Here is a 26,367-nt window from a genome sequence, read left to right on the forward strand (position 1 = left end):
TATATATATATATATATATATATATATATATATATATATATATATATATATATATTATATATATATATATATATATTGGAGTGAATCACTTTTTAATGTCCGCAAAAAATTATCCATCTCTCGCCGAAGAAGAGTGACCAGTCCCTTGACCGATTGAGTAAACCCGGTTGAGTGCTCTACCGGGTATCGAGACCAATTTCCATAGGTATTGGATGGAATTTATGTAAATGAGCCACTCCTAATAACCTTTGCATGAAAAGCGGTTAACAAATCGACACCCCTATAACATATGTCCAGTTACTTTATACTGTATAGGAGGATTCGACAAAAAATTCCTTTGGGGTCCTCTGAATGCTCCATGCGTGTCAGATCCCTGGGCCTGATCTCTAACAATGTCCTTGTCAACAAACCGATGACGTAATAGCTCTCAATAGTCGCTTGGGTCTCTTGCAGCGTGAACTAGGCCAATAGGACATTGCCAAAGCTCTGCCTTATTTGCTTTTATGGGAAACACGTCACTTGCATACACATTGCAGGCTGCACAACGAGGTACACGTCAAGGTGATTAACAGCAAATTAACGGTCACTGCCAAACTCTAACGATCGACCCCACAAAATGGATGGTTTAAGTTACCTGCTGTATGGTTTTGGAATATTCTACTGTCTGTCGGGTACAGCTCACTTGCTACCTCAAGGTCAAATACACACCACCTTGGTAAGTACAGATCCGGGAGTAAGGGATACTGTATGACTCGTCTTTTAGTGTAGTAAGAGCTCATATTGTCGGCTACATGGACTGTGTGCCCATTACACTGGTAAACACCACTGTTTCAATATTACATAAGAGGTACTGTTTGAATTTGAATCGAATATTTTTTAAATGTTAGAATTGTACAACCAACAGTATTTATATATAGCTTATGTACACTTCAGCTACATGCTAGTATTTATAAGGTATTTACAGTGAACTCCGGTACAGTGCAGTGCAATCACGATTTGAATGGCGCTCATTTAACATTAGCCCTGGATCCATTGGCGGAACGTGTACGTGTGTGGGGCAGGCTGTTGTGCACACCCGGACACCTGATGCCCTCGCCACTACGCATGGCATCAAGCGTTCGAGTGTAAAAACAACCTGCCGTGTCCCACTTTCCACCAATGAAAGAAAGACTAGTAGATCTTCAACACTCTCAGCATATGTTGTTGACCGTTTTATATAGCTTCCATGACAGTGACGGTTGTCGAATTTGTATGAATCAGCCTTTGAACGTTGGGAATTTCTACCGTTTTATACTTGAATTTGACCAACACCGTATAGCCTTGCTGTTATTTGTGTATATTTGCGTAGTATTCGAGTACCAGTAATTTACAACGTGACATGGCCCCGATGATCGAGCTATAAACTGAGATCTTGACCCAAAATAGTGTTCCAGAATATGGTCAGTCGTTTGCTGGCTCTTTGGGAGCCAAAAGATCAATATCGACTGCACGCGTGGCTAGTCAATGTTTCTTGGTTTCGCAGAGCTCCAGAACGACCGGCTACGTTGTAAATCCACTTGAAAGAAGTGGGAATAGTTCTTAATTGTCGGATATGTGTGTGATATGTATCCAATTTCTTGGTTATACACATCGTCGACTCTTATTCCACGTGATTATCGAATTTTATAGTTTTTTTTCCACGTAGGTATATCTAAAAGTTTGTATAGAAGGAGTAATTACTCCGTTATTTATCATTGATCCGTATTGATTTCCAGAACAGGTATTTCGTACAGTACGCCAAGGTATTCCCATTGAGATCCATTGGTTACCAGCCTGATCCAATCGACTATCAGTTCGTCATTGGCATGTCACAACTGATAGCGGGCGTTCTCATCTGGTGGGGACCAATCAGAACGAAGCAAATCAGTTGTGTTATCCTATTGGTTGAAATGGTTGGCGCGGCATGGACTTTGTTACAACTTGGAGACCCATCTGCCAACATAGCACTGCCCAGTGGATGTGCGATTGGTCTGCTCATACTGCTTCTCAACAAAGGTTAAAAATAAAGCTGGACTAAAATTGAGAGGGCAAGTGCTTCAGGTTCAGTGACTTTATCGATAAAAACATGGACTGAACATGTTTTAGTACCTGTATTTTATCTGACTAATTTTGAACTGCTCGAATTACATTGTAATTTTCTGGCAAAGGATCCATATAATTAATTTAATGGTTATTCTGACAAATACACGGATTTTTGCAATCAACTTTTTATTCACAATCTGAATAAATATTTAACTACTTTCACAAGACAAAACAGAAGTGCAAGATGGAAAAACCAATCATCCATTGCAAAAATACATCTTAATGATACAGTAGCAAGATTTCAATGGTTTCGTCAATATCCTGTCAGTAACCCTTAAAAATGAATGAGATTATTTCTCACATCATTTGTTTGTTGTCATACTTTGCGGCATCAACCATCGAACCCCCCAGCATGCTAGGGTGGTCCGCACATGGTAAATACTTGCAGTGAGAATCACGGCCACCCTCTGACAACGGTTGACGGCGGTACATTTCTAAAACTAAAATTGCAAATCAAATCTTTGATCACACAATATTATCCGTTTCATATCACGGATCTCCTTGAATAAATTGTTTTGTATCTCGGAATTTTGAATTATATATGATATTGGACAATTATAAGATTTGTCACGCCTCGAAATTAAAGGTGTACAGTCACCTGTAATCTAAATTTGCCCATATATGGTCAAAGGGGTGTTCCTTGTATTCAAATTGCCCGCTTAAAATCTGTGATTGGTTAAATTTTCTCTTTCCATGGTAACTGTGGCAAAATATGAACAGGTGACAGTATACCTTTAAGTCAAGGTTATGAATAATATCGCGTCAAACATGCAGTTCAGTCCTCATTGGATTAGCAATCACACAGTTAACAAAATTATGTTATTGATTTTCAATGTTTTCTTATGTTTTTAAGAGTTATTTCAAAAGTTGAATCTCACAAAGCAGTGTCGACCATGGCAAATGGCAACAAAGGAAACTCGTTTGCAAATTCGAAAATAATGCTGTGAAAATCGTACTTAGAAAAATTCGTAATTGAATGTTGAAAGTCCATGACAAGACAAATTCTGATTACTTCAACTAAAATATTTCACTTTTGAGTGAATGAAATAGACCAGTATAGGCTTATCCAGTTTTTCAAAATTGAACATAAACAGGAGCGAGTGATTGTATACCAGCTCTGTGTATTGCGCATTTTATGGAAATATAAAGGTTGGTGTTATTTTTCAAATGAAGTTAAAGGGAAACAGTCGTCAGAACTGCGCCTGTGCGAATTTCTTGTTGTTTGACTTTTTTGTTTACAAACAATGTATTTCGTGCATGATATCTAGATGCACCTCATCATCATAGCTGCAAGATTTAAATTATACGATGTAGATTATGACAGACGTGTTTCAACTTTCATCAATCACCATAGTACCTTGGATACAGTGTTGCCATAGGTCGTATGGGTCCCATACGACCTTTTAGCGCAGTTCCGACGACTGTATCCCTTTAACTATCGGTACAATACTAGTAATATTGGTAAGTCTGTCACATGCAAGTAATCTTGCATATTGATATAATCGTGCTACATCTTTTACTATGTGAACATTATTGTGATATTTGATTCTGCGTACATTTATGTTATCAAAGTTGTTATATTAAAAAAAAACATTAGTCTTTTCTACCTGACGATTACTGTAAGTTATAGCACACATTTAACGTAATTCACTTCGGCTACATCACAGTTTTTTTTCTTTTTGCCTGTGCATGGCTTAATGCTTTTACAATGGTACTGAACTTATAAGGGGCCGTGGATAATTAAAACATGCGCACGGTAAACGAAACTAAGGGCGTTTGTCCTCAACCCTCCTCCCCCTCCCCTAAACGAAAGTACGAAGTACGAAAATCCAACCAAGCCTCATTCTGTATCTGCATCCAACAATCGGTGATTACGTGGCTATGAATTCACGCATACGCTACCGGACCCCCCTTCACATGAAATGAAACAGTGTATCCAAAATGATTGTTACGTTATTTTACTCGTGCACTGATTACCATGTATATCAAACAAATGCTGGTGTAGCGCCGGTGCCCAACTGGCTTGATACACACAATATTTTGCGAAACAGAAAAACGTGTAATGAGATGTTGCGATAGGAAAACTTGTAGTGCGATTTTTTCGCACGGTGATCGAAATACAGCCCCACCCAAAAACAGAAGTTACGTTTACTGTGCGCGTTTTACACACCAATTCAAAACAAACGCAGAAGAATAATCTATTGACAACAAAACAGAGGATTGACAAAATAAGTCCTCACTAAGTAAAACCATTTTTGTTAAGTTTCTAATCATGTGGCACACAAACTACAAGACTACAAAGTTATAAAAACTAATTCACTAATAGAAAATACATTACGATACGTTTGAGAAAATCAAAGCACTTTGTAACACATAAGTGCAACACCTTACGTATAATACATATACACTGACGTGGCACTTCTTGGATAGTTTGTTTACCTGTCTCTTTAGGACTTTGACAACTTGAGGCCACATCTATATTATACAAATCCTTTGAAATCAATGCAAAACTTGCTTGATAAGGGTTCCAATAGCCAGTGAAAGCAAATAAGTGAAAATTTCTTCAATAACTGACATACAATTACATGAGATAATTTCTATTATATCATACCAGTATATTGATGGCGGAAATGCTGCGATCTGATTGGTCGAGACGCGATAACAACCATGGTATATTGGCGATATACCATGGCAGGCATGCGCGCGAGCTCTCAGCTTGAGTAAAAGTCCGTTTTTGACGTTCCACGCCAGAATTTCAATATACTGTTATGATATAATAGCAATAAATCACAGACAGCGATTTTGACCAGTTCACTTCATATATGCACTCGCTATCGCTCGTGCATATATGTCGTGAACTGGTCAAAATCTCGTGGTATACCATCGCTGGGTGTGCTTTATTGCTTAATTATTCCACACTATATATTTTGCATGTACCTAAATGTTATTGCCTACATATATATAATATTTTGTCTCATTTTCTTTTATATTTAGTTTTCAAAAATGACTTACATCAAAACAGGATCCTACGAGAAAAAGCTACAAAAATAATTCTATGATTGAAAAATGTACAATTACTCGGGGTCTTACGCATGAAAACGCCAAAGTCAATAGTAAAAATTGTGAACAATATTTGAATACTCGAATGGTTACAAATACATAATATGTGTGTTTTGTACAGAAATTTTGAAGTCGAGCTTCAAAACCATGTGACAAATTTCAATGTATTTGAGAAGACGAAGAACAAAATTATCTGTAGTAAGTGTGCAAATTATCTGTAGTAAGTGTGCGATACTCATATTCTTAGAATCTCGGCAATATATCGAAATAATTTGTGTGGAAATGTTTTAGAACCAAGTTGATACGTCTTTTGAAAATCGATTTCACTGAGACTTACAGCTTGTTAATGTTGTTACAGTATCTGTACAATCCAATTAAAGCTGTTTGATTGAAGCAGACACATCACAGAAACGCATAAATTACCAGAATTACATCTCGTGCTTCTTCATAAAAGTAAAAAAAACGGACATGTAGAAAAAACCACAGAGAAGCTTATGAAATACAGCATTTTATGCTATGCATTCATAATCATGGTTATCCACATCCATTTTAATTGGAAATCAGCCAGATATAATAAAGTTACATGTCATTGCCTACCGGAGATGTACATGGCATGAACTAAAACTGTCACTGAAAATTTCAAGAAAATACATGATCAGTTGCTATCGCGAAAATCCTGTACGAGGGACGTGACAATCAAAATACATTCGTCACATCAACCAATTTGAAAATTTACAATGTGTAAAGGGTAACATCGTCACTCTATTGGCACGAATGAAAAATCCTGACTGAAATACATCGACAAGAAGACACTGGAACTTCTGTCAACTTTTAGCAATTATCCGCAGCACCTTATCAGACTGGCTGATATGTTTTAGAAGTAGGCGACACAGTTGTCAACTAAGTCAAAACAAAGACTTGCCGCTTCACAAGACAATTAGAGAGGGGAACATGGTCTGCTGATTGGTGAGTCGTTTGGCTAACAAGGAGTAAAAACAAATAACAAAAAATCATTACTCAAGAATTGTCTGCATAGTGAGTGTTTTGTGGATTCGAACCTTTGAACTTTGTCGATTGGAGCGTGGAGACAGAGAAGGAAATAACCAATACCTGCCGTAACGGTAGCTGAAGTTTTGGTATTGCAAGTTAGAGTTGCTTACTTGATGGAGTGGTGGAATACGATTTCTCATAACATCAGATGGCGTGTAAACTTAGCGCACATTTATTTCCCCAATATCTTTCTAGACTGATGGAGGGGCACCTGCTCGAAAGACTCTGAAGTACCGGTGTTTTAAAATAATTAGTCACTCTTCTGCTCGTTTTATAAACCGATAAACTCGTTCGCTTTATATACAACCACAGGTTTTCATTTGTGTACCTGCGTGACGTTATCACGCAGGCGTGTGTAACATTCAAACTGCATATTCTACGTTTCAGTTGATGCTACACATTTCCATATGTAACCTTTGCCAAGCAATCTGAATACTTCGGCATCTACCTATTGCTGATTTAGTCTCGGCGATTAAAATCCGCCAGGGCTTCAAAAGCCAGTTATCTGACTTCCAAAGAAAACAAAAGTATGTTTACGTCGCGAAACGAAACATGATTGGGCGATTTCGACATCTCTTTTTTCATCCATTTCGTTAACTACACTACAAATTAAGTATTTCTAAGTGGTATTGACATGCCTTTTCAAACTTTCATATGCATTTAACCAAGTTCAAGTAAAACATGTTCATTCTTGCTTTCCCGCTCCAGTCTCTTTTCAAGTACCCTTATGGCAAATCGAGCTGCTCTTTTCCCATCACGGTATTCAGACCCTAGATTTGCTGATTCATTGAGATAGAGCCAGCAATTCTTGTCATCATTCAGAGATTTGTACGTACGTGCAAGAGCGAAATACGCCCATGATGTGTAAAAGGGACCTGACAGTGTGCCGCCATCTATGAGTTGGGTGAGCATTTCTTTTGTTTCATCACGCTTGTTCATTAAATTAAGGAATCTGCCCTTAGCCAATACCGCATGGTGGAATCTTCCACCAGCGAATTTTATAGCGTCGTCGTAACACTGCAGTGCTTTAGGCAGTAACTGATGATTTGTTTCAAAGGAAGGATACCGTTGGTATTTTGCAACATATATTTCCCCTAGCTTAAACGTCAGTAGTGGATATTCCGTTCTTTGTGTTTATGGCATTATGGACTACATTTAAGGCTCTGTCATAGTCTTCGCTACGAATTAAAAACTTAAGGACTTCACCCAGTATTATTGGAGATGTTGGATGTAATTCAAGAGCCCTTTCGACGTAAGGTTTTGCGTCATCGTATTGGCCCATACTAGTATACACCTGTCCTAACACTGCCATGGCACAACCATGATTCGCATTTATTTCAAGAACCTTTTCAGCTAAATGTTTGATTCGGTAAACCATCATTGAGGCTTCTTTGCATTTTAGATCGTCGAAAATTCGCTGTCTTTTAAGCGACAAGAGGAAAGCCAGTAAAACTAACCAATCGATCTTCTTTGGGAACGCTATCAAAGCTTGTTGGAAGCAATCAATGCCCTCATCATTTGCTCCTTTCCACAAGTAGAGAAAAGCAACTCCCTTGTGACCATAAACATATGATTTTTGTTTCTCTGTCAGTTTGCCGACAAATAAATTTGCGATTTCCTTTAATCTTTCCCTGACCTTTTCCTTTTCACCAAACAAGAAATGAACCCATGCTATATCTGCAAGAAGAACCAACTTATCACCCAGTGGTCCATCGTTATCATCACATCTGCCAAGTTCTTTTTTATTGTCAGACAGGGCTTCATCAAACCATTTTAAGGCGGCTCTCGAGTCTCTCTCGTGTTCCGGTCTCAGTTTTGACACGTACAGATAACCTTTCAAGGCTTTGATGGGCACAGGAGCGAGATCACCATGGTGTTTAAGCATATCATCAGCAGCAGGCATTAGATACTGGAATGAAAGAGATGAGACAGTGCAGCACTTTGTGAGAGAAGGGAAAGACGAAATTATGTCATCAATAACTCTAACACAAAATGTCAATTGCCTTACCACTTCATATTACATATTAATTACTTTGTGTAGTTATTTTTGTATTTCCACCAGAATTAACTACGTTAGACGCTAAATCGCATCAGTGTAATCTAATGGCATGGAAAATAAAGCAGTCATCTTACATTTGTTTCGAATTGTTGTGAGACAGGTACTTTTGAGTTGAAGTGATGGAGACAGAGGCGGCGGCTCTATTTCTTCAAACTGTATCACTATAGCTACGTTGGAAGTGCTCTTACAATAATATAGTGTAACAGTGGATGGATAAGTGACAACCAGTCCAAGTAGTAGTCGGTGCGCTGTGTGTATACACACACGCCATTATGCACACATACACTACGGTAAAGCGATTAATTCAGGATGTTAGCCGGTCTTGACGGGAAAGTATAGAAGTGTGTTTGACTTTGATTCTTTAGAGGTGGTTACATTAGAAAAAATTAAAAATATATGTAAACGCAGATATTTTAGGACGGAACTGGCAATGATGGAAATTTGTCTACATTGTCAATTAATTAGGAAGAAGCTATTTTTCTCACCAAAATTCTGTTACACTAATACTGCCAGAAGGAGACAACGTAATAAGGTAATCACAGTACAACTTAACAGCTTTATCTTACAGTATATAGCATAGTATCTCCTAGAGAAGAATAATATATAAAAAATTTGAAGACCATTACCTCAAGTCTAACATTAACATCCACATCCAGTTTCCACGTGAAGTGACAGGGTAATCTATGCAGTATTTCTTCGTAGGACTGACATGTATCGTCAAATTTAAACGAAAATTCTGTCGAAAATTACAAGAAAATAGATCAGATAAATACATAGCTATATTAACATATTATCGTTCATTAATGATTTATTATGCTTGACGGAAGAATCAAGAAAAGTATTCATACAATCTGTCGTAATACACATGAAAAGAAAAAACGTAAACCATAAAAGATATAAAAACATCGAAATGTCGGAAAATGGCATATATTGGAAAGATGTTTAAGGAATTTTGAATATCTCGAGACTTTACCTTCGATATTTGTATCTACCGATGGCCTTCTGTTGCTTTCAAGTATCGTTATTTCATCGATGGTGTTATGTAATCTATCATTTTCCGCCACACTTTCCTTCAGGTTTTGTTTGACAGTTTGATATTCATTCTGTAATGCAGTATAATCCTGTTTGATCGTCTGTCGGATCTCATGATCGTCATAGACCATGGTAACTGCATGTAGGTAGGGGCTTGCTTGGGGCGATTCCAAAATCCCGAACAAACGTTCCGTTAAACCTTCATCTCTCTGCCGAGCTAAGATTTCAGAAGAGGTGGGTCGAAGAACAATTGCGCTCTCTTCTACCAGGGTATTCAATTCTTTAAAGGATTAAAAGATATATATTAATAAGAATGTTTAAATGCATTAAATGATCAGGGAATGAAGAAGATGTCACTTTAATTTGCACTTTTTATCAAAAATGATAGAAAACTATTCTAACATGAGAACCCACTTACAGGGAGAAGCAATGAGATAGGAAAATATTACACACTTACCATTTGCATCGTAGTGACAGCTCTCTCCAACTGCCCCTTCTGACTGTACACGTGAAAGTTGACCGATATCTAGATGCAGATATCGATTTATCCCAAGTGCATACAGAATCTCTGGTCGCTCTTTTGCAAAGGCTGAGAGCAGTTGAGGAGCTTGTACTTTGAACAGCATTATAGAGGACACTTTTTTGCTTTTTTCTTCTTTCTGGACAGCTATCTCAATTACACTAGTGCCATCGCCTCCGAGCGTTCTTGTCAAATCAGCTTTTCTCTGGTCGAATCTTGCTGTGGAGCTTTCAAATTCCACCGCTACGAAATCGGTGATGTCATCTGAAAAAAATTAGAAACATAACAAGATTCGACGAACACATGATAAGAAAAACTGTGTATACTGTGTATACGCACTTCCTGTTTACATCATTGAATGCTTTATCGTTGATACATAATATTTCACAAATTGTGACTTTTGATGGTAACATGTTCATTTAGAATGATGGAGATTATGACAACTTTTCTTCTCAGGCAAATTTTACCCAAATCTTGTCAAAAACATACAGATATACCAGAGCGATGTCAACTCTAAATAGACTTCTACAATTTTCCTGTACTACGATTATAGTGATATGATTATCCCAAACAATCGTTTGACTGATCGATCCATTGATTGATTGACTGACTGACTGAGTAACTGACCGACTGATTCATACATAGAATACTTAGTTACCTTCTTCTCGCAATGACTCGGATAATAACACACTATTGTCAGCCGTAGCCATCTTTCCACATACTGGACAAAGATCTGAAGATTCTTCTTTTGGCTCGTAACCTTTCGACGAAATACAATATCAGGTAATGTACAATATCAGGGATAATATGTTTGTGCTGAGCGTGGTTTTGACAGAAAACTTTTTGAATTCAAACCTAGAAACGGCTAATTTCGTTTCTTTTCCATCGTTTACAATTTCAATTTAGTTTGCTTGAAACGCATACCAGGAACACAACTTCGCTCAATCACGAACAAGTCAAACATAAAATTCAAAGAAAAAAAACATTCTCCACCGATAATCTCTTAATGTTCGCGTGATACCTTGGAGAAAGCTGATAAGTAATCACCTGACATGTCCATTCGTAGAGTTACAGAATAGGATGAAATTGAATTGTAAGATCTCTTTAATGAAGAGTTAGACCTTGCATGCGAGTTACGCATGCAGTTATTCTGCTTATAGGGGATTATAATTTTAAACTATATTCCAATTTTTCCCTCTTTATTTCCTTCAAAATAACATTTCACATTTCCTCTCTTTATTTCATCTGAAATATAACCTACCTCCTTTTAAATATTTCAACTGCACCACTGCCCGTCGATATTGCCACCTCGGTAACGACACTTCTAAAGCCACAGCCGATACTCGATATCTTTGCAGTCTTTCGTCAGTTCCGATATCATCTGTAAACAGAGATTTTAATTTTCCACGTCTGTAGTCAATCCATAACTTTTCCACGGATTCTGATGTCTCACAGTCCAGTACCACACACAGACTTCCTTCTTTTATCAGTCTGATAGTGATTGGACCACGACTGCGTAGATGGTTCTGTACACGGGGCAGGTCATTTGGTGTTCTTATTTCACTTAACATGGACGTCGCTATCTGTAGTATTTCTTCAACCAGTGTTCCCCGATGATCAGCAATTGGTGTACAGTCTGACACAGTAATACGGACTTCCACAGTTCCTAATCCTAGATATTTGAATAACAAATCCTAGCTACATGCATAACTCTCTCTCTCTCTCTCTCTCTCTCTCTCTCTCGGAATGATCACATTTGTGCGAAAAATACATTTAGAAAATGCGAATAATGTCAAACATCAACACCCCGAGAACTACTTCTTATGCTTGCTTTGACATGTGGGACATACATTCATGGTGATGCCCTACATTAATTCAATATAATGGTTCTCATCTTTGTCAAAAAGCGTTAAAATTCTTTCGCCCCCAAAGTCGGCGACGTGGTCGCTTTGAAATTTGATTTAAATGATGATAAAATTAACAATTTATTTAGAGGCAACGATTTCGCATTTTCCTGGTAAAGATCTGTTTTTCAAAGACAACTCCAATAGCTTTAAACTCGTCGTATATGTCCCCACGAATGATATCAAGCTGATTTGTTCAAATGATGATGATACTTGACTATAAAGTGAACATTTGTGGCCAATTTTCCATATTAACGACATTTTTGTTACAAACTATGCTATTCGATAGCTTTCGAGCCTTTGTGTAGTAATCCAAAGGATGATGTAATACTGATTTCGTCCGAAAGATGATGAAATTTGACGGGGAAAATTTGTGGCCAATTTACTCAGTATTTGTCCAAACACTTTATCTTAAGCTGCTTTGTCGACGGTTTTATCATTTAATTTGTTGGGGTCCAGGGCTTATGTCATTGGGATTTTCATTAAATAATCGTACTTCGTATTCTTTTGGAATGTTTATTTTACGGAGAATTTCCTTAATTCTGTATTTAACGTGATCATGCTTCCCAAAAACTGTTCACCCATCCTTCAAAGTTGGCATATCAAACTTAAATTAGCTTGAAGGTGATCAAGTGCGAACACTTTGTCTTTTAACGCTTTTTGTACGATGAAATGTAACTATGTACCCCTATATGCCAACTCTTTGCTCGGTGAGTTGGAACAAAAAGTGTTTGGTTCTAAATCCTACAAAATACCACATTTCAACGTTGCATACAAAAGTATTTCCTGTGAGGGTTTATGTTACATAAACCCTCACAGAAAATACGGAAGAGAGAAGTTGAAGTCAAGGATATCATAGGTAGTCCAGTGCACAATGGGAACTGAACAACACGTAAAGGCAAGTGCAGTGAAATAGTAAACTAGATTCCGTTTTCCAAACTCTAATAATACGGTGGCACGTATCATTTTTTCATCTTTCTTAATACATGCAAAAGTCAGTATCAAAACTCATTTCGACATTTTTACATTCTGCTTGCAAGCACTTACCTATATCGGTCTGTTGTATATGCGTACTCGAACGATCGTCGCCATTTTGATCACTGCCATTATTTGATTGTCCTGGATCAGCGTTTTCTTCTGCAACTTCTTTTTCTTCTTCAGGGGGAGCAGCAGTTTCATTCGTTCCGGTCTCTTCCTTATCCTCGTATTCTGCATCAAAGTATTGAGGAAAAAAAACCGCAGGGACTTTGAGACACTCTTTAAATATATGAGCTGTTTATGAACACCGAATGATGTATCATACGTATAACTAGAGCATTAACTGGTAGAGCAAACAGTTGTGTTCGAGTCACCGTCTTTTAAGTATGACTTACGTATATTAAGTTATTCATATTATAATGATTCAAAAGGTACATTGAGTAATTTATATTGTGACGATGAAACTGTAATTCACTCGTGCAAATAAGTTTGTAATGTCCTTAGACTTTTATAATACCAAACTGGTTTATGATTTATCCCTGAAACAGCCTTACAAATAAATGGAAATAATGTCATAAAATGAATTACCCTTCATCTGGCTTTTTGATCCGGTCATCTCCAAGGCGTTTTGACACTACATTTAGCAAATTTGTCTGACAATCAGCAATTATGCCATCCTTTGCAGCTTCATACAGTTTTGCCATCAGTTTTTGTTTAGTATTACACGCAACATCATAGTTCTTCAAAGTTGTCATGATGCGTTCTTCCCATTTTTCACTTGCTCCTTCTATGGTCTCTCTTGGCTCAATGTTGCAAACAACTGAGCTTAAGTCTGGAAACTCTGCTTCGATAAAAGAGGCAAAGCCTGTTGATTTCGACACCAGGGATGGTACACCTGCTGCGCAGCCTAACAAACCAACCATACCAAATGGATCGTCTTTAGTGGTGAATACTGCCAACAGATGACACTGCTTCAGATCCTGTTTTATCTTATCTGGTAAAGGTGGATAACTGTTTACTTTCAGAAAACTCGAATTGGCTTTCTTATAGAGGAACGTTTCGCATTTTTTGCAGCAGTTCTTTGGAATCCCTCGGATCTTCCATTGCGGTCGAAATTTATCATACTTATAGAAGTTGGCTACCTTTCCCATGGCAATGGCTGCTGCTTCCAAGCTGTGAAGAGTTTGGTCGTCAACTACTGTATGCATAGAATACACTTCTATCTTTGTGTCGACAGTGGTTTGTGGCACTTCAAACTTCTTGAACTCCTCTCCAACCCATGGAATGTATGGAAGGTGTTTTTGCTTGTTCAAGTGGTTGTACACGCTTTCATTGTAGTTGTATATGTTTGTTCCTACTGAGACGATAGCAAAAGCTTCTTCAGCATACTCCATCATTTCATCTATCTTGTCTTGCAAGGTTTCTGGATCTAAACCCATGTCTTCGGGGATTTCATAATAAAATGGAATGAAAACGGCATCTTCAAATAAGTCATTTTTGATGACCAGAGCTGCTTCAGCGGTTCCATTTTCGCACGCGTGACCAAATATCACCGATATTGGCTTGTAGTTCTTGAGATGAGGAAAGGTTGTCTTGTAGAGAAGAAGCACATCATGTTCATCCATTGTCATCTTTAGTTTAGGATCTGGAAGTATTAAATGAACACCCTTTCTTTCAGCATCTTCTTTTTCTTCATCAGTGGCGCTTAAAACTGTGAAGTAAACACGATGACTTCGTGTGGCAAGTTTGATGGCAAAATCTTTCTGCACAAAACTGGTCGTCAAAGGACACTTTCTCGGTGTCCACTCTTTTCCGATGACCAACACTCCCTTCATTTCAGACATTATGACACTGCGAATGAAGAGTAATTGATCATTGTTTTCTTTAATTCAGACGTAAATGTTTTCAGTACAAGAGACATTAACTCGCACACTTCTCTCATATGGTCAATGCAAACAGAAAGATGAAGAAGAAGAATTAAAAACATCCATCTTGAGAAGGCAAACGGAGAAGAAGAATTTAAAATACCCAGTAATGTCTTGAGCAAAAAATGATCATAGTACAAAGTTCGGGAAATCTGACTCTCTCATTCTGTCATTGTCTGGAGGTGCGACGTCTTTGATGGCGCTAACATTTTCAAAACACATGAAGATGTCCAATGTCTGTTTGCCAGCATTCGTATATAAAACAAAATAAAAGTTAAGTACAAACTCGTTCAAGAAAAACACGGTTTATGTTGCAATAAACATTGTCATGATAAAAAAACTTAAATAGAAATGCTTTCGATGGACTTGCTCAGTATCTTGAAAATTTCAAACACACGACTGGTTTTATACACAACACGATTGGAACAAATTTGGGATAATTGGATGGTGAAGTAATGTCTTTCAAATTTACAAATGTGAGCTTATCTGCTTTTCTTTTAATGTAACACATTTTTATGAGTAATTTTTAATATTGAGACATTCAGCTATAGGGCACCCAAGAATTTTGAGAAATTTGAAAAATATGAAGATCCAATTATCCCAAAATAGTTCCGATCGTATTACACTACTTTGAAATAGTATATATTATTATTTAATTAATATTTGAAGAGATAAATGATCAAGTCTCTTCTGAGAATGAAAGTAAAGTACAAGCATAGCGTCAATAACACATAGTTCACATTAAGTTCGATGTGACAGGCCAGAGTTAGCGTACATACGGCTTTTAATAGCTTCTATGAGCCCTAGCTTGTAAAGATCATAATGTCAAGAACACATTTTGATGCATAGCCAATCAAATAGCATGGTGAAGTATGTAATGGTTGACAACTGTTGCGATATACACACATATACACTAACATGCAGCGTGGTACATCCAAATCAGTGATACGATGTACCATACAAAGACAAAGATGTCCTCTTGTGATATTGTATTACATTGGATTAATGTAAACAATATTTGGTAATTTATCAAGCAGTAATATTTAAGGAAGCAACCCATTAGTGGCTTGGACGTCTTTGGTTGTGTTTCTGTAAAAATATCCACAACATATAAAAGTCTGACTCACAGTTACTGATATTCTCATAAAAATTATACTTTTACAGCTCATTTCTAATTTAGCACACTTGACACTTTGACAATGATAACTTCATTCGAACAAAATTCCCATTTATGATTTAACATGCTTTACCTACACACTAAATACTAAGGTGTAATGTACGGTGGCTCTCCAGTATTTGCAATTCGACCGGAGCATTCAAGAATGAAATATTTGGTATTTAGTTTGACCAAAACAGCAAAAATTGTCACAAAAATACAATATTGCATTCGTAGTCTCAATTTGAACATATTCAACCAAGCTAGCCTCAAAGAACATGCATACCAAGTTTCAAAGCAATCGGACCAGCAATTTCAGAGAAAATGATTTTTGACCAAAAATGAAAAAAATACAAATATGAACAGTTCGCCACAATTTGATGACGCTCACCCCTATGGGTACCTGCTTACCAAGTTTAAAGGCAATCAGAATAGTTAATTCAGAGAAAATGATTTTTTGACCTAAAGTTTGGAAAATTGCCTTAAAATACAGATATGAAAATTTCACCATAATTCGAATGAATCTGATAGGGGTCAATCCTGGGATCATGCATATTACGTTTCAAAGCAATCTAACTGAGCTTTGGGAGCAAATTATGTTTTGACCAAAAATTGGAAAATGAGCCCAGAAATAAAAAATATGAGTAAAGCTGCAAACAGCTTCATAGGGTTCAAGCACTTGCAAATACTGGCAAAGGGTACCTGAGTGATAAATCATAAAGTTCAATGGTGTTAGGTGCTTCATCCCATTAAATATAAAGTGTGTAGCACTTTTAGTTGCTGATTGATAGGCATTTTTGTAAAATGGAAGTCAAAGGTCGTCTGGGTCACTTGTCATTTTAGCAAAAACTATGTTCCAAAATTTATCGCTGCATACCAAAAATCAGATGTTTAGGTCTGTTGGTTAGCTCAGAATAAGATATCTGCTTAATCAACAAGGTACAGGATGTTGTACTGTCTTGTGGTTCGTCCAATCAAATTTGGAGGCAGTAGCACTTTTGTCTATTGATTCTGAACACAATGAGCTTAAATGTCATCTTGGTCACAAGACATTTTGGAAAATAACTTTGTTACAATATTTATCCCCGTATACCAAAAATCAGACCTCTAGTTTATTGACTAATGCAGAATTAGGTATGTGCATAATTAATGAGGTACAGGATGTTTTGCTATAAGCCCTCATCATACCCGATGTGAAGGTTTTAGAACTTGTGGTTACTACTGCATAGCATGTTTGCACATTTGAGGTCAAAGGTCACCAAGGTCACGTGATATTTGTTTCAATAACGTTCCCCTTAGTTATCCATGTGTACCAAATATCAGACCTCCAGCTCTGTTGGCTAACCCAGAATTAGAATTTTGATTGAAAAAGCTGTAAGCAAATTAGATGGATTTTAATGATTAAAACTAAGGTGGCGACTAGGTCATGTGACGAGTTGGCATGGAAACCATATGAATGATAATTTTTATTTTTGTTTTACCTAAATGCCAAATTACAAGTCATGTAGTACAAAGTGCAAAGGTCTGTAAATTGGAGCCAAGATACAGTAAAGTAGTCAAAGGTCATTCAAGGTCATCTAAAAACTGTCAATTTTTTTTGTTTATCAAAGTTTTGCTTAGGAGACGCCAATATTTCAATCAAAGATGGCAGCAAGGTCACATGACCCGTCGAAATTTAAAGGGTCGGGTTCACTAGTACTCATTACGCCCAATAGGCCCTATAACTTTGAACTGGGTGTGTTGAGCAGTGTTTTAAGTTCTAGTGCAGGTAGAAGAAGAAAAAGAAGAAAGCAATAGTCTTACTATTACAGTAGGAGCTAAGGCCCAAGAGCGCTGGGTTCCTTAAAAGTTCGCCACAATTTGAACAAATCTAACAGAAGTCAACCCTAAGATCATATATACTAAATTTCAACGCAATGGGATGAATAGTTTCAGAGAAGATGATTGATTGACCAAAAATGGGAAATACTGCCCCCAAAATACAATAATTAAAGCTCCAGGCAGTTTCACGTGGCCCAAGTACTTGCAAACACTAGCAAACGGATCCATATAATAATAAATAACTCTCTTGTGCCATTAGGTGCTTCATCGCATCAAATTTAAAGGGTGTGCACTATAATTGTAAACTCGAGGTCAAAGGTCGTCTGGGTCCCTTAAAAATTTTAGCAGAACTATATTTCAGAAATTTATTCATGTACACCAAAACTTAGACCTCAAGGTATATTGGTTAGCTCACAATTAGATATGTGCATATCTAGTAAGGTAAAGAATGTGGTACCTTTAGGTGGCTCATCTCATCAAATATAGAGGCAGTAGCATTTATGGTTACTGATTTATAGGTGTATTTGTAAAATTGAAGTCAAAGGTCATGTGGGTCACCTGACATTTGGCAAATAAATTGTTCCCATATTTATCCTTATATACCAAAAATCAGAATTTTATTTCTATTGGCTAGCCCAGTGTTAGACATGTGCATGTGCATATTTAATGATGAGGTACAGGTTCGCCTAAATAAAGCAAATATGAAGGTGTGAAGAACTTGTGGTTACTGATTATAGGCAGATATGCATATTCGAGGTCAGAGGTCATCGAGATGATGTGACTTTTTTAAAAAAACAAAACAAAACGTTTCCTCCTATAGTTATCCCAGTGTACCGAAAATTAGAACTCTACCTCTATTATCTAGCCAAGGTTAATATGTGCACATAATTGATGAGTACAGGATTTGGCGCTACAAGGTCCATAATCGTACCGAATATGAAGGTATAGCACTTGTGGTTAGTGATTGATATGTATATATGCATATTTGAGGTCGAAGGTAATTGAGGTCATGTGACATATTGTCAAAACGCCATAGACCTGTGTACCAAAAGGCAGACCCTAATGCTATTACCTAGCCAAGAATTTGATAAGGTGCATAATTAATTAGGTACAGGATGTGGCTGGTCACATGATATTTTGTAAAAATCATTTGCTCCCAAACATACCCCTAAGTACCTAAATCAGACCTGTAGCTCTATAGGGTCGGCCAGAATAATGTATGTGCATAATTAAAACCACCTAGCGGTCAATATAGTCCGGCTGTATTACGTAGAGAATAATTAATTTTGACAAGTGTTGATGAAGTGGAAATCTTTGATAGCTTGTTTAAGTCATTGCCTGCACAAAACCTTGCAAAAATAGCTGCACAAATGTACAATAGAATATTTCTTCATAATTTGAACATATCACATTAAGATCATCACTTAGAAAATGTCAACCACAGCTATCAGATGAATATTTTGTTGAGAATCACATTTTTTCACCAAAAATGGCAAAATTGCCAAAACATTAATACAAATTGCAGATTTCATCATTATTTTCAATATATCACGTTCAGTTCATCTGTAGGAACTTATGTCGAAATTTCAAAGCTACAAGATGAGTATCTTTTAAGACACACATTTTTTGATCAAAAATGATTATGCTGCTTCCCTGTATACTAAATATCAAAGATATCAGACCGGTAGTTTTGGTGAGAAAAAAAATGACCAAAATGACAAAAATTACTTTAAAAATAAAAATTTCCATATTTCTGCAAAATTTGAATGAATTTCAAATAGATCACCCCGGACCTCTGAGATTATTAAAGATTTTTTGACCCAAAACGACAATATTGCCTCAAAAATACAACAATGAAAATTTTACCACGACTTGAACAAATCTAACTCGAGTTCCCCTAAGTAAACTGCATAGCAAATTACAAAGCAATAGGACATGCGATTTCACAGAAGAAGAATTATTTACCAAAAACAGCAAAAACTGCCCTAAATAATACAAATATGTTAATTTCATCACGATTTGAACTTAAGTGAGGTTACCCCAAGTGAACTGCATATCAGATTTCAAACCACTGTTATCTAAATTAGTCCAAAGGACAATATAGCAGTGGTTGGGAGGAGGGTCAACGTTTAGAATGTTGAACGAGGGGAGGGTCATTTTAACAATGCAGGTGTGCACGGAATTCCTCCAGGCCCACCCCTTTAATTACTGAAGGCTCCCAGGCTCGACCAGTTCGCTACAATCACATAGTGAACGAGTTACCCTTTGGTTGAAATTACACAGAGTAAAGACTTGAGTCTTTCGGGTCACGCCAATGTCGATGCAGAGACACATTTGCAGTTTCACTGAATTTTTCGGTCTAATTCAGCTCGTAAACTAGCGCCCTGGCCCTATAAGGTCAATCGTCCGCTCGTACGGGTCCGTTATTTCGGGAAGCCTCCAGCTGACCGTACAAGAGACCCTGGCAAGCGAAGATGTATAAGATCGGTTCAGCATTCGACAAAAAGCATACCGGTGACAACGGGTCACCTGCAAGTCGAAGGACAAATACCTGCTGAACCTGCATAACGTTCCGCAAACCTTATTCGACAGTCCGTTATTATAAAGCGACCAAAGTTTTGTTGGCTTCACGAAAAAATGTGATGATACATTATTGGCTTCACTAGCTCTCCTTTTGCTTTTATAAAGGTCTCTCTGAAGGTCTCATTGATGTTTATTTTTCCGCGAAATTTCACCTGGATATTGATATTTTTTACTACCACCTTAACATACGGCTGTAAAATGTTAAATGTCGATCATACGTTACCAGCAAAGCTGCTGCGGATTCTCCACCAATTTTATTGCGCTCTTAGTTAGGGGAATACGAGTTTAGGTACAGTCTAGATCGTATTATAAAGTCATAAATGGATAGGCATCCGCCAGGTGGACCTAAACTAAAGTCATAACGTGCGTTCAAACGTACTCAAGCAAAAGATCCTTGCAGGGCTAATAAATTTATCCAAAAAGAAACGCATCGCTCACAGAAATCCATAATTTGTCCTCTCGGTGTTAAGATAGCAGCGATAGATCCGAATCATGTATTTACAATTACAATTAAAATTGTCAAATTGTAGCCGTCACTACTTTGTCCAAGGATGTGTGTGAGTTACGTGTACTCTTGTTTTTACACCGTACCAATGCTATCAGAGTACCGTTATTCTTTCATATATACGAATAGCGAAGAGACGTATCGCTTGAGAACATATTGGCTGAGCAGAGTGTTACATTTGCTTGGCAAGCGTTCATGAATTTTCGCGACTCACGTGACTCCCCATGATTGACAGCAGTTTGAAGGGAGAGGGCCGTCGGAACTGCACGTGTGTGACTTTCATGCTTACAAACAATGTTCTCCATGCATGATATCAAGATGCGTTACGTCAACATAGCTGTAATATTTAATTTTTACAATATTCACTGTTAATAAACATATTTCAACTTTCATCAGTCGACAACGTACCCTAGATACAGTGTTTACATCGGTCTTAGGGGTCCCTGGGAGCCTTCGAACAGAGTTCAGACGAGCCGCTCCCTTTAAATTCGTAACAGTCGCTCACCACTGCGCTTTGTTTCTTGCGACCCGACCTGAGCGAAACATCTGTATATTCGCCATAACGAGCAAAATCCTTCCTTGTTAGACAACAAGAAGTGCGGTGGATAATCACGAGCTTATACACTATGAAATTTCGTCGGAAAAAATTACCATATTCAGCGAAACGAGATCATTTTGCAGAGCTCTCATAAACGCTGTTCGCCCTTGCCACTCAAATTACGCATTTGCCCCCCACGATGCTGACTTCCTTCTAACCGCGATCCGGGTTAACACATTTATTTTCAATTCGAAAGCTATATCCTCGGCCGATAATAGGAAACACTTCAACATTCATAGCTTGTGTTATTTTTGTTTTGAAATCTTACACGGAGAAAGATTTTTTACATGCTTTTATAACCTACAAGGTATTATTTATCATGTCTGACATGACAAGAATTCAATACAAATGACGAAAACCTTCACAGCTTTGTGCTTTGAAGGGGTAGGATTGCGCTGTTTACTTTTGGCACTCATTTTTGTCTTTAAATGTCGCAGGAACATATGATAAAGAGAAAGATGAAAGACCATACAGCCTTCAAATAGAATATAACTCACCTTGTGAAAGTGAAGGCTTAGTAGTTTCGATTTCGGCAATAGCTGGTGAGAAGGGTCGCCATTTTTGAGGCACAATTCCACAATGAACATGTAATTAGGTCGGGTGGGTCGTTCGCGATCGTCTTACGCAGAGGCCTATCACTGGGTGGATTTTCTCTGATACATGGTACACCTATTGTCGTTGCCTACGGTTACCAACCCCTATACATATGCAAATGTTGTTTTTGGTTGCTCCGTCATGGCAACTGTTACATATTCTTAGTGTTGCTATGACGCACGTATTACCCAGCAGTCACATGGTACAGGAAGTTCATATTATGGTCTGTATTTTTCGTGTTCTGTGACTTATGATTGTGCTTGCTTTGTTAAAACCACGTTGTTGATCGGTCTAAAATCTCACGCACGACCTCCAAGGAATACACAGTGGCACGCGTGGTTTCGATGAAACAAAGTCGAGCTGTCGTATTTTCAAACGGGATACGTGACATTTACGGGCTGATTTAGAGGCTGGTTAAAAGTCATAAAACACCACAGTTATCGACAGTACTGCCATACGTGTATAGCCATTGTTATTACAAGTCTATCGTGAGACCTTCGTCGAAAATAAGGTAGACAAAGTGTTTTAAGCGGATGTTTTAGAGTGGATTAGATGATGTTTTTTTTAATTTACTCACTTTCCTACAATATCTCAGCACTCAATGTGATATACTCGCAGCATAACAAACCGACGAGTGTACTTCGGTCAGTTTTATATATTTGGTAGTTTGCTGGTACTTGCCAACATTGACCTCAAATAAACAAATGGAAGGGTTTTCTTCAATATCAACTACTTTGTCACAGCCTAACAAAATCCAATGAACTGTTTCACTTTAACATCTTTCATACTTTAAAATGCAACTTCAGGATATCATACTTATTGACAGATACAAGTTTTTGCCAGAATGAACACAAGGTGAGTGTACATTATGGTTTTGCAAAATAAAAACTACTTTGCCATAGCTATAGCCAAATGAATATGAACTGATTGTTCTTTATTTTATTTGCAATTTCAGGAAACCATGCTTCCCAGAGGTCCATTTAAGGCATTCTATGTGGTTCTTAAATACACATTTTGACCCCAAGGTCTACAAACAGTCTGACACAACCTAAGCTGTATGAACTCTTACATTTAAACATTGCTATACATATTCATTTTCAATTTCAGGTTACCATGGTTCTCAGATGTCCATTGTACGTTTGCAAGTGCTTCATACCCACATTGACTCTAAAGGTCTACAAATAGGATGGTTCTGCATCACAAATATCTACCGTCTCACAACCTAACACAAACCCAGGTGAACTGTAACACGTGACATTGTTTTCAATTTTGTTTGCAATTTCAGGGTACCATATGGTTTTCAGGGGTCCATTTTATGGACCATTGCACAGAGTACTTGCCAACATTGACCCCAAGGTCTACAAATAGGATGGTATTGCATGATAAATTTCTACTGTATCACAACATAACACAAATCATTGTAAACTGTAACACTTAAATATTGTTTTACATTCTTATTTACAATTTCATGGTACCATGGTTCTCAGCATGGTTCTTATTCACATTGAATCCAAGTCAAAGGTCTCAAAATAGGATGATCTTGCATCACAAATGACAACTACTTTATCACAACCTAACACAAATCCATATGAACTGTAACACTTAATACTTAAACATTGCTTTCCATTTTTGTTTGCAATTTCAGAGGAACCATTACACACGGGTTTTGCTCACACTGACCCCAAGGTCTGCAAATAGAATGGTATTGCTTCAGAAGTGAGTACTTCATCACAACCTAACACAAATCCATATAAGGTGTATCACTTTAACATTGTTTTACATCTTTATTTTGCAATATTTTTAGGGTATCATGGTTCTCAGAGGTCCATTATATGGACCGTTACACATTGTCCTTAGTCACTTAGACCCGAGGATTCAAATAGGGATTCAAATTGCATCACAAATAACCACTTTGTCACAACCTAACCCAAATCCATATGAATTGTCACACTTTGACATTTACTTTACATATATTTGTTTGCAACTCCAGGGTCCCATGGTTCTCTGGGGTCCATTTTGTACCATTGCGCTTGGTTCTTACCCATATTAACCCTAAGGTCTACAAACAGGATGGTTTTGCATCATAAATGACTACTTTATCACAACCTAACACAAATGTATATGAACTGTCACTCTTAAGCATAGTTTTACGTTTTTATTTGCAACTTAAGGGTACCCTGGTTCTCAGAGGTTCATTTTATGGACCGTTGCAGATGGTTCTTGTTCACATTGATCCAAATGTCTACAATTAGGATGGCCTTGCATCACAAATTACTATTTTGTCACAACCTAAAACAGATTTGCAAGAAGCGTCGCACTTAAACATTGTTCTACATTTTTATTTACAATTTCAGGGTAACGTGGTTCTGAGAGGTGTATTTTATGGACCATTATACATGATTATTTCCCACATTGACCCAAAGGTCTAAAATGGGATGCTTTGTATCACAAATACTATTTATCACAACCTACCACAAATTTATATGAACTGTCACACTTAAAGATTTTTTACATGTTTTATTTCGCCACAATATGGAGACACTCAACTAAGCTTGCCCCTACGAATGTGTATTTCAAGATTCAAAGCAATCAGACACACTTTCTCTGAAAAAGGCTTACCTAAATTTCTTTTTTCATGTACATGGAAAAAAAAAATAGTCATATAATTTTTCTTAGCGACATTTCTGATACAAAGTACAGTGCAGTGATTGTTAACTTTTAGAAGTTTTTATTTTCTTGCTCATGAATCAAACATAATTTACCACATCATTAAATGGTATCCTGATGTGCTTAATTGCACATTAATTTTTCAGAATTTACAAAATAATCTGCTAAATTATCTGCACATGGGAGACAGTAGACTTCACTTACTGAACTCCAAGGGTACAAATCAGAGTGATTCATAAGATATCAGTAAAACTGTGAACTGCTTGAGCCCGCTAACTCTCTTGAAGCTTTCATTCATACATAAAATTATTTGTTGGTTATCACTGTGAAAAAACAGCTTATTGTGATAAGGAAATTGCTTAGTTTCACGTATGAAAGCATTATCTTTGATTTGCGAACACGAGAATTGGACTGAATGTCAATGTCTTTCCGTTTAGGATACAGGCAGGGATTGTTATACCTGATAAGCATCCTGTGAAATATAAAAATGTACCTTTATTACACTTCATTGAAAGAGAAACCTATACAACATGTAGACATAAATGGTTTTTAGTGACTTTAAATAGAACAGTAAAATGTTATGTTTGAAATGTTTAAGTGGGACAGTTTATATAAATTTGTCAGGTTGTGACAAAGTTGTCATTTTTTATGAAAACCCATCCTTTTTTGAAGACATCGGTGTGAGCAAGGGCAAAAGCCATATGTAACAGTCCATAAATTGGACTTCTGGGAACCATGGTAACCTAAAATTGCATCTAAAGATGTGAAACAATGTTCAAGTGTAAGAGTTCATATGGATCTGTGTTAGGTTGTGATAAAGTATTTATTCGCGGTGCAAAAACCATCCTACTTATATACCTTTGAGTTAATGTGAACAAGAACCATGTGTAAGGGTCCATAAAATTGATCTCTGAGAACCATGACACCCTGAAATTGAAAGACAATATATATTAAACGATGTTCAATTGTAACAGTTCATTTAAGTTTGTGTTAGGTTGTGAAAAAATTATTTGTGATGCAAAACCATCCTATTTGTAGACCTTGAGGTCAATGTGGACAAGAACCACTGGCATCGGTCCGTAAGGTAAACCTATGGGAATCATCATACCAAGATATTGCAAATAAAAAAAAAATCAAACAAGGTTTAAGTTGGACGCAATCTAAATTTGTCACAGGTTGTGACAAAGTTGCTGTTTGTGATGCACAGCCATCCTGGGTCAATGTGGGTAAGAACCATGTGTAAGGGATCATGAATTGGACAGCTGAGGACCACGTACAATGAAATTGCAAATAAAATCGTAAAACAATGTAAGTGTTACAGTTCATATGGGTTTCATGTTAGGCTGTGACAAAGTAGTTATTTGTGATGCAAGACCATCCTACTTTTTGACCTTTGGGTCAATGTGAAGAAGACCACACTGTGGTCCATAAAATAGGCCTAAAAATGCAAATAAAAATGTAATACAATGTTTAAGTGTTACACTACATATGGATTTGTGTTAGGTTGTGATAAAGTAGTCATTTTGATGCAACACCATTAAAATTTTAGACCTTGCAGTCTATGTGAACAAGAACCATGTGCAATGGTCCATTCAATGAACCTCTTAGGACCGTCTCACCCTGAAATTGCAAATAAGATGTAAAAGAATGTTTAAGTGTAACAGTTCATTTAAGTTGTGTTAGATTGTGAAAAAATGTTATCTGTGATGCAAAACCTTCCCATCTTTAGCCACTGGGGTCAACGTTGGCAAAGACCACGTGTGAATAGGTGCCAAACTAAATATCATGAAATGT

The 26,367-nt window shown here is 37.2% G+C and overlaps 1 protein-coding gene across 1 annotated transcript in view; it reads left to right on the plus strand.

Annotated features, from left to right (window-relative positions):
* Positions 1-452: 452 nt before the first annotated feature.
* LOC139142760 (transmembrane protein 35B-like) overlaps positions 453-26,367 on the plus strand; it is a 110,747-nt gene continuing 84,832 nt past the window's right edge. The window contains exons 1-2 of the mRNA XM_070712867.1: positions 453-715; positions 1,755-2,034. Of these exons, the coding sequence (XP_070568968.1) occupies positions 617-715; positions 1,755-2,034 (379 nt within the window). The 5' untranslated portion in view covers positions 453-616. The remainder of the gene's footprint in view (positions 716-1,754; positions 2,035-26,367) is intronic.

The sequence above is a fragment of the Ptychodera flava genome, chromosome 10 (assembly GCF_041260155.1).
Source record: "Ptychodera flava strain L36383 chromosome 10, AS_Pfla_20210202, whole genome shotgun sequence".
Classification (NCBI taxonomy): Eukaryota; Metazoa; Hemichordata; class Enteropneusta; family Ptychoderidae; genus Ptychodera; species Ptychodera flava.